Below are 9,770 nucleotides of genomic sequence, written 5' to 3' on the forward strand. Positions count from 1 at the left end.
AAAGATTGGGGGTACTGAGATAAGTATCAGGATCTCTACTTTTCTCATCAAAATCAGTGCCTGTAGAGCACTTCCTTAAGGCCAGCAATGACCCACACTGCCTCTGACTCTGCTTCAAGCAATCACTACTAGGGAAAGGAATTTAAACTCCCTTTTTAACTTGGTAGGAACAGCAAAGCCCAAGCCTGGGTTTCCTCTCACCTCTGGTCTGTCCAGGATGGAGGTTCATGTTACTCAGCCTCTGGTTCAGCTCCTGGTTTGCCCACCTGTAACGGCTCAGCTCCTTTTCCAGCACCTGAATCCTTGCCTCATACTGCAGCTTGCTGCTGGCCAGGCCCTCATCCATGTGCTCTACGAGGAAAAACAAGGATGTTTCAAGCTGCAAGCCCTGTGAGTGAGGAAGGCAGTGCCACTTCTGCCCATTGCAGGAGCTGGGTGGTTACCACGGCTCTGCTGGAGCAGTAACTGCATGTTCTGCTCGTGTTCCTTCTGCTGCAGGGTGAGCTGACGGTCCATCTCCAGGCGTTGGCGCTCCACGGCTGCCTCCAGCCAGTACACCAGCTGCTGCTGCTCCTCCAGCTGCATCTCCAGCTCCGAGAAGGCAATGTGCTGCCTGTGCTGATCCTCTCGTAGTGTCACCACCTGACCAGGGCCCAAAAGCAAGGAGCATCTCAGCTCCTTCAGAGCTTGGGAAGATGTCCTACCCTACTGAGCCTGATCAAGTTAGTATTTTGGTACAGCATATGAAGGTTAGTAGTTCTGGGACGTCACAGCTGCCTCATGAAGGGATGCATAATGTGTGGCTGCACTGAGGTGGCAGAGCCACCACAGGGATCCTATGACTAGTTAAGCTGCTCTCCTAGGCGTTGGGACAGGTAGGCATCATGGTGCTGTGGCTTTGTGGCCTGACTTTACAGGGCAAGAGTACAGTAGGAGGCAAGCAGAAAGCCTGAAACTGAGCAAAAAAAGAGTTTGGTCAGGTAGTACAGCTCCCACCAGCGCACAGGGCAGTTGTCTCCTACCTTGTCAAAATACTTGCAGAGCAGAGCTCGGGTCTCGGAGGAGGAAAGGTAGCTGAGCTTGGCCATGAGGTTCATCTCACACTGGGACAGGAGGCTGGCCGAGGCCCGCAGGACTCGTTGCCTGCACGTGATAGACTCATTCTTGTACTCGATGGCTGCATCCAGAGCCTCAATTGCCTCATCCAGCTGGAACAAGATCCGTTCTTCCTGCCAGGGCAGAGCTGCAGTTACTAGGGAGCAAAGGGTTTGCTCTGTCTCACCCTTCTCTGATGTCCCTTGTCACCTCAGTAGCGCTGGCAAGAAGTTGGCATATGCACAGTGGGGGAGCATCTGCCATCAACCCCATGCTCAGGTCTTTACTTAGAATCATAGAATCATTTAGGTTGGAAAAGACCTTTAAGATCATCCAGTCCAACTGTAAACCTAACACTGCCAAGTCCACCACTAAACCATGTCCCTCAGCACGTCTATATGCTTTTAAGTATCTCCAGGGATGGTGACTCCACCACTTCCCTGGGCAGCCTGCTCCAATGCTTGACAACCCTTTCAGTAAGGAAATTTTTCTTAATATCCAATCTAAACCTCCTCTGGAGCAACTTGAGGCCGTTTCCTCTAGTCCTATTACTTGTTACTTGGGAGAAGAGACCAACCCCCACCTCACTACAACTTCCTTTCAGGTACTTCTCTGTTACTGCCTCATGCTCTTGCAAGCAGAGCAGCCCAGCCCATGAAGAGGTACCTCTGGGGACAGCAGGGTGCCCTGACGCAGCTTGTTGTCGAGCTCCAACCTCTGTTTGAGCAGCTGGTCCTTCTCCTGGCGCAGGCTGTTGATCTCCTGGCGGATCTGCTGCTGGTCCTGGGCACTGCCATGACGCAGCTGCCCATTCTTCTCAGTCAGCTCCTTCTCTAGGTGCTCCAGGCGGCTGGACACACGCACTATGTCATCTGTCAGTGCCTGCAGCAGAAGATGCTCAAGGGGACCTGCTCTAAAGGCCAATCAGACCCCCAGACCCTTTCTATTCCCTCCATAGGTCAAGCAAACCCACATGCACACTTAAGCTAAGGAGTATCAAACCAACTGGCTCAGAGGCACAGCACAAGCAGGCTCTCCCGTAGAGGCAGATTGGCTACCCTCTTCCCAACACCACCTCATGCTGATCTGCAGCCCTCTGCCAGACCCAGGATGGCACCCAGGTCTTCCAGCCTCCCACCTCTGCCGAAAATCAAGCAAGGGGCTGAGGTGTCACACTCTTGTCCTACCTGGCTGGAGCGCAGTCGTTTGCTCTCGAGGCCATTCTTCTCCTGCAGCAGGGCTTCCTTTTTAGCCACGATAGCTTCCCGCTTCCGCAGCTCATCTTCCAGCTCATCCAGGGCCCGGCGCTGCTCAAGAACTTTATCCATCTCCATATCCAGCCACTTCTTCTGTTCCTCAATTTTCTGACGGAAGGAGAAGCAAAGGGCATGTGCATGCGTGCAGACAGCAGCAGCAATGCCCAGGGCTGCTGGACTGAAGAGTGATGGGGCTGAGATCAGAGAGTCTTGAGTCCATCTCTGCTAATCCCTTCTCCCACCACCCCTCTGCTGACAGACAAAATTTCACAGCTTGTTTATGAATGCTAGGATTTAGAAGAGAATGCTGGTCCCGGGGGAAGACAAAAATCTAAGTCCTCTGCTACTAGATACAGGTGACACTATGGACCGTTCTCCTCAAGGGCAGGATGGGCTATGTCCTGTCTCAAGCTGAAGCCCCTGGCCTCCCCCATCAACCAGCAGTATGCCATGGCAGCCCCTTGGAGCAGGAAAGAGGCAGCAGGCTCGCTCTGCCTGTACCTGCTGCTGCTCCAGGCTGATCACAGAGCCGTTGCTGCCGCTCCGCCGCTTCCTCTGGAAAGCTGCGATTTCCTCTGTTTTGATGCGCAGGATTTTCTGGTGCTGCTCGTGCTTCAGTTCCAGTTCCTGTATGGGAAGGAGCAGCTGTGAGCCTCGAGAGGCTGTTTGCCCTAAAGCCAGGGGCTGAAGGACAGGTTATGTTCTCTGCTAGCTCTTTGGATACTCTTAGAAAGAAAATCCTCTCTCAATCCCCATGCTCTCAAAGACAATCACATAGCCCATTAGAGCTACCCCGACCTGCCCAGCAGCTTGCAGAACCCCCCCATCATCTTCCTCACAAATACCAGAGTAGCACAGACGTTCCTACCTTGACTTGGTGCTGCCGCTTATTCACCTCTGTCTCCAGCCGCCGTTTCTGCTCACTCTCCTCCCGCAGGCGGCGCTGCAGCTGGCTCTGCTGCCGCCGCATCAGCTGAATGTTTCTCTCCAGCTCCTGCACTCGCTTCTCACTCTGGGCTGAGAGCGACACCAGCCTCTCTGTCGCCTGCTTCTTCTTGCACAGAACCTGCCGGAAGGCGAAAGCTGCCCTTGGGCTTGGTGTCCCCTCCATGCCCTTTGCAGGGATGCTCCCAACTCCGTCCCTGCCCACCTCCCTGGGCGGGTAGAGCCCTTCCCACTCACCCGTGCCTTGCTCTGTGCGGCTGCCACGCGTGTGCGGTACTCCTGCAGCTTGCGCTTCTCCCCGGGGTCCCACAGCTCTTTGCCCTCCAGCTCCTGGAGCTGCTTCTGGCTGTCGCTCAGCTCTGCCCGCACCTGCTCTGCCTCCTGCTCCAGCTCGCTGATCTTCTGGCAGTACTGCCTGTTCAGAGCTTGGGCGTCCTTGCCTGCAACACACCCCCGTCCGCTGTGACCTCCAGGCCCCCTTCCCTCACAGCTAAGATCCTGCCAAAAGACAGACCTTTTCTCTCTCTTCCTCAGGTATTTTTGGCTACAGAGACAGAACGCTTCTTTGCCCGCAGCCACTCTGGGGAAGGGATTTGGGGAGAAACCAATGGGAAGGGTCTCACTCAGCTGGAGGGATGGAGAAACAGTGCTCTGCTGCTTACAGGGGAAGGGACTGGGTGCAGACAACACAGGGAGGGAAGGTGGGGATGGGAATAGAGACCAAGCATCCCAGCTAGGAGGAGATTTCATAGGGAATGGATGCATGTCCCCACCAGCAACTCTGCACCTGTCTTAATGAGCTCCGTGATCAGCTCCTCCTTCATGCGGATGTTGATTGCCAGCTCTCGGATCTTCTGCTGTGCTTGCACCAGCCTCCACTCAGAGTCCTTCCCTGGCAAGCGCTCCCAGGGACCGAGCAGTGGCTCCCGCCTCCTGCAGACCTCTGCAACACAGATTCCTGGATAAGAAAGGTCCTGTCTTAACAGCTGGGTGACTGAAGGGCAATGCAATCTCAGGTCTGTAGCCAAGAACTGGCACAGCATCACCCAGAGTCACCTGCAGCTTCCACCAAAACACACAGCTCTTGCCAGACCCCAGCAGTTCAAGTTTCTCCTTAACAAAAGCAGCTAGACTGTCATCTGCTCCATTTTTGTCCTCTGGGCTCATCCAGGTGGGACATGTCTTCCTATCAGCAGCACTCGTGAAGCACCACCAGCTCTAGGAAGATTGTCCAACAATCTGCAGTTGCCACTTACCTTTTAACAGTTCCAGCTGCTCCTCCTGAATCGAGGGGGCATTGCCTCCATTTGACTCCTCGCTCAACTTGCAAATCTCTTTCTTGCTCCAGCTTTGGATCCCGTTTCTAGAAGGCGCAGCAAATTAATTAGTTGGGTCTGGGCACTGCCAGAGCTGTTCCCAGTAAAGACCCTCATGATTCACAGGATTCAGAAGGAGATAGAAACAGGAGCTATGGGAATTAGCTCCACAGTGAGCAGGCAGCTGTCTCAGCAAAATTACTGACCCCAGAGGCAGTATTTGCTTCTACATCTTACATGAGAGCTGAGACGCAGAGGTAGGACAGACAGGTCACGCACCTGCCAAGGCACTGCATGGTGCTGGGACAACCCCAACTCACCGGTGCTGGGACAGGGACCGTTTCTGTTCCCACTCCTCCTCCTCTCCCGAGGACAGCTCTGCTGGCTTCTCTGAGTGCTGGCTGAGCTCCCTCCTCAGCACTGTGGCTTTGATCTCTGGATTGCTAGTCGGGCACTGCGCGTGGTTCAGGTGCCAGCCTGCCAGGTCCTCTTCCTCGTTGCTGTCAAGCTGCTGGGACAGAGAATCGGAAAGAGAGGAAACATGCTGCGTGAGGGCCAATGTTAGAAAAAGCAGCTCTCAGCTGGGTGTCACTGCTAGGCAACAAAAAAAGCCACAAAGTGGAATTGAGCATGTTTGCTAAACCCAGCTAAACCCTTCCTGCCTTCTGCTGCTCAGATGCTGAGCAAGTCTGGGACCTGCCCATAACATCAAAGTAAAAGCCTCAGTTTTGAAGCTGGGCTGGTTTTGCTGGACTTGTGAATCTCTTTGGATGTGAATACTGAGCGCAGTCCTCTGGACTGCACCTCTGACAAGGTTCATGTTCAATGGTGGGGGAAAAAGCAGTTCACTCAGTGAAGAGCATCCGAGAGAAAAGACAGCAGCTTCTCAATGGCACGAACTTGCACCCTTACCTTCCTGCAGAAGGCTCTGCCACTCTGCTCAGCAGGAAGGAGCCTCGAGGGAAGTCCACTGAGGCCATGGGATGGGGCAGCATCCAGCGGGGCCGTGTGAGGTCTCTGGCTGGCAGTCACCAGGTGAAGGTTTTCCAGCAGTTCTGGCACACACAGGTTTGGCATGGCCATCTCCAAGCGCACATGCAGCTCTGAGATCTTATCCTGCTGCTCCTGCAGCTTGTCGCTCTAGAAGGCAATGAGAAAAATGTGGGTTTGTACACATGGATTCCAGACCTGCTGCAGAAGAACCTGAAAGCTGGGCTGTTCTCCTCTGGGGAGGAAGGGGAGGAGTGGGGCAGGTCCTTGCAAAGATAGCAGAGCCCAGAAATACCTGCAGCTTATACTGCTCCATGGCATCTTCCAGGGCAGCCAGGAAATCACGGTTCTCCTCCTCCAAGCGTTCCACTTGCCTCTGCAGTTTGGCCACCTGCTCATCTTTGATGGACTCACACCCCTTCTCGGTGTTCACCTGCCCCCCAAAATACAAGAGAGGCAGCATCAGCATCCACCTTTGTCCTTCCCTTCCCATGCTGGACTCTGCAGGGGCACAGCAGCTGCATAGACTGAGATTTTTCCTGCAAAAAAAATCTCTCTGCTGCAGCTGAATCCAGCCTCTCCCTGCCTGATCCAAGGACCACATCTTTCTGCCTCTGTATGGCCTCCTGACCGGGTTGCTTCTCCTCCTCTCCCTCTCCTGACCCTTCCACCATGCTCTGCTGAGGCTTCTGCCTTCAGTGACCATCAGAAGAATGCAACCTCAGAGCTGCACCCCCCCAGCCGTTACCTGGGCTTTTGCCAGATTTGAGCCTTGTGCCTCAGGGCTCTGGTCTTCCGCAGAGGTGCTCTCGATGCCGCTATCCAGCCCGGCAGAGGTCAGCTCACTCCTCTCGCTTTCTACCGCGCACAGCCACTCCTTAACCCGCAGGATCTGCTCCACCGTCAGGTTACTGTCCTCCTGCAGCTCCATCAGCAGCCGGTATGCGGCGTCGGTGCAGGTCCGGTAATGCGCGCACTCTGCCAACAGCCGAGCCGTGGGATCGGGCGCGCATCGTTTGGCGGTGGCCGAGCGGTTGATGATACGGGTCTCAGAGCGGTGCCGCTGTTCCAGGGCCTTCTGCAGGTTCTTTATCTGCAGGTGAAGCTCTTCAACATGCTCTGTCTCCTTCCGGCAGTTCACTACAGCCTTATTCTGGATGTTTTGAGCCCGGCTGGCGTAATTTAGCGTGTTGAGGCTCTCATCAAAGTCTGAGGAGGACGGGCTGACACAGGCTATCATCACAGTCTGGGCATTACCCCCCAGAGAGTCTTTCAGGATCCTAGGAAAGAAGACAGCGATTAAAATAGCTGAAACACAAAATAATGCAGGAACCAGAAAGTTTCCAACCCTTTTCAGAGGTTAAGCCCAAGGAAAATGATATTCTTGCTCTGTGGCTGGTTTGGCACTAGTGAAGGGAGGAGGATCATTAAGGAGAGGAGTAACAGTTCTCACTATGGCAAGTTTCCATCCGAGTAATTCCTGAGGCTGGGAGTTCTCAGACTCCATTCTGGAATCAATGGAAATCTGACTGTGTGATTGCTCCTAGGCACACGCTGTACGGGAATCTGTTGGAGATTGCTAAGCCCACCTGCTCAAGCTAAAAACTAACTGCCGACCATGGAACAAGCCTACTGGAAGCATTTTTTTATTCACTGCCAGGCAGGAAGGGCAGGATAACCCACGGTGACACCCCATCTCAGCTTCAGCGGCGTGACTTATGCAAGCATCATCTTCTGCAGCACCGCAATGAGCTAGTTTGTCATTTCTGTCCTGGCCTCGTTGCTGCTCCAGCTTCCCTATGTGAAGACCTGCATAGAGGGTAGACCTGTAAACTGCTGTGAGGCACAGTGGGTGAACCGGCCCCATACCACCAAGCAGTTGGTCTCAGAGCCCCGGTGTGACAACAGAAAGGACAACTGGCCCTGCAAGCTCCTCTTGGCTAGCCTGGGGACTCTGCCACCAAACCTGGCCGGCTGGGCATGGGAAAGGCAGGGAGAAGCATCACCTCCCTCCTGCTGGGCCAAGAGCCTGTGAGACATGGGGGGTCCCAGTCCCAGCTGTACCTGGTGATTTTGGAGTCCCTGTAGGGAATGTGGCTGCTTTTCCTCCGAGGGTCTCCCAAGGCACTGATGACATTGCCCAAGGCCAGGAGGCCACTGTTGATCTGGATACTCTCTTTCAGCCTCTCTGCTGTGTTTCCAGTCTTCACAATTCGTTCTGAGCCCGCCAGGTCCACAAAGTGAAATTTGGAAACCAGGACCTGGCCTGCGGAGGGTGGGTGGTGGGGGAGGGGGAGCCGGCCGGCCCCACGCCGCTGTTCCATGGTCACCGTGAAGATGGTATGCGAGCGGCTCGACTGCCTGTTGACATGGGTAGCTCCTGTGTGTTTGGCTGTGTTCCCCATCTCCAGCAGGCTCAGCACCTCGTCCAGCCCTTCCACTTCTGACTCCTTCACACCGCAGAGCACTGCAAGGGCAAATGGAGCTGTGGCTGGGAGGGACAGGCTGCCCAAGGATGAAGCTCCTCTGCACACCCTGTCCCCATCGCCCTGCCCATCGTCTGCCACGCGCAGACCCTCCTTCCACACCAAACAGGACTAAGCACAGCAATCTGCTGCAGGAAGGGGATAGAGGAAGAAGACCTGGCTCTGCCTTTGGGGATAGATAGCCCAACCCTGGCCTCGGGCATGGGGAGAAAAGGGAGCCCATGCGCAGCCACACATACCAACGTTGCCCTTGTCATCCTCCCGGATCTGGATGTCTTTGCTGGCTGTATCCACCTGCAGCAGGTCCCGAAACTCCTCCTTGTACACCTCTAGGTAGGACACTCGGACCGTGTAGTCGATCAGGTCATTCTCATCGATGAGCCTGAAGGTCTCGGCCATGGCTCGCGGGATGATGCCCTGCTCGTCTTCATTGATGGAAGCTGGCAGAGAGATGCACGTGGTCACGGGGAGCCCATGCTGGCCGGGGACAGAGCCGCAGGCAGGAGCCTGCCTGCAGCACAGGCATCAGCTGGAAAGGAGCAGCCTCACAACCCTCCTGCAGCTCAGCCCTCACAGCCCCGATTAAACATCCCTCTGAAGGTTTCTAAGCCACAGGACCTTTGGGCAAATCCTATCCCACTGCTGTGCTGGATTCCGGCAACACTGCTTGTTTCCAGTCCTTCCTCAAGAAGGAAAAGGTACGTTAGCGTTTCAGCAGGTAGCAAATACTGTGCCTGCAGCTACAGCACACTGTCCTTTGAAGCCAGCATGACTCCACAACATTTCACAGCTCTGAGAAGGTTTGTTGTTGTTGTTTTGTTGTTGGTTTTTTTTTGTGTGGCAGCCTGCTTGTATCTGGCCACAGCACTCCACCGACTAGATTTTAAATGGTTTTGCTTTTGTCTCCAACATCTGTGTAAAAGGGCAATCCCCAAATTCGGTGCGATGATAGCCTGAACCGGGAAACTGAAGAGAGAGGTAGACTGAAAGTATGGAAACAATTTAGTGTTTACAAACTATGCAATTAACTAAAGCTGAATGAAACTTTACAGTACATCCTCTGTAAGATACCATAATACCAGTAAACCAGCACTTATGGGAGGGGAAGGTTTCCTCATCTCTTTCACATAAACAAACTAACAGGACTAACCCCCGCAAACCTCCCTCTCCTTAGGGCTTATTTCGGGACAAAGCTGATAGACTCAAGCCAGGTGAAGGTAGCAGTGCCCAAGGAAGATCACCGCCACCTCCAGACCAGACATGGTCTTCTTGCTTGTCCTGAAGTGGGAGAGGAGAAAACCTATGCGCCGCGATCTCAAAAAAGGTGTTGTCCATGGGGGGTGGTTACAGCAGCGTGAGGGGTGGGAAGGAAAGGCTGTTGGGGTGTGATGGGGAGGGGTGGTGGTTGGGTTGGTGGGGTTGGGCTGGGGGTGCTGGCAGGGTCAAGAGGGAAGGCGGGGTGGATGGATTGATTGGGATGGTGATGTCGGAAGTGATGGAGATGGTGATGTTGGTGGGTTTGGGTGGAGAGAGCAAAGCTGACGAGCTGGGTAGGGATGGTGGCATGGGTGAGGTTGGTGGGTCGGGAGGGATGGTTGGGACGGTGGCTTGGCTTGGGATGGAGGGAGGTGGTGAGGTGGCACCGGGGGGGTTGGTGGGGGGGAGCGCAGAGGATGGAGGTG

At 54.6% G+C, this 9,770-nt stretch overlaps 1 protein-coding gene across 1 annotated transcript in view; it reads right to left on the bottom strand.

Moving 5' to 3' along the window:
- KIF7 (kinesin family member 7) overlaps positions 1-9,423 on the bottom strand; it is a 9,866-nt gene extending 443 nt beyond the window's left edge. The window contains exons 1-17 of the mRNA XM_009886150.1: positions 9,336-9,423; positions 8,328-8,528; positions 7,667-8,069; positions 6,352-6,882; positions 5,898-6,042; positions 5,525-5,752; positions 4,933-5,123; positions 4,553-4,659; positions 4,084-4,239; positions 3,534-3,736; positions 3,220-3,417; positions 2,853-2,978; positions 2,283-2,459; positions 1,762-1,977; positions 1,023-1,229; positions 444-642; positions 202-351 (exon numbers count right to left, since the gene is read on the bottom strand). Of these exons, the coding sequence (XP_009884452.1) occupies positions 202-351; positions 444-642; positions 1,023-1,229; positions 1,762-1,977; positions 2,283-2,459; positions 2,853-2,978; positions 3,220-3,417; positions 3,534-3,736; positions 4,084-4,239; positions 4,553-4,659; positions 4,933-5,123; positions 5,525-5,752; positions 5,898-6,042; positions 6,352-6,882; positions 7,667-8,069; positions 8,328-8,528; positions 9,336-9,423 (3,526 nt within the window). The remainder of the gene's footprint in view (positions 1-201; positions 352-443; positions 643-1,022; positions 1,230-1,761; positions 1,978-2,282; positions 2,460-2,852; positions 2,979-3,219; positions 3,418-3,533; positions 3,737-4,083; positions 4,240-4,552; positions 4,660-4,932; positions 5,124-5,524; positions 5,753-5,897; positions 6,043-6,351; positions 6,883-7,666; positions 8,070-8,327; positions 8,529-9,335) is intronic.
- Positions 9,424-9,770: the final 347 nt, after the last annotated feature.

This window comes from Charadrius vociferus, unplaced genomic scaffold (assembly GCF_000708025.1).
Source record: "Charadrius vociferus isolate BGI_N301 unplaced genomic scaffold, ASM70802v2 scaffold365, whole genome shotgun sequence".
Taxonomy (NCBI): Eukaryota; Metazoa; Chordata; class Aves; order Charadriiformes; family Charadriidae; genus Charadrius; species Charadrius vociferus.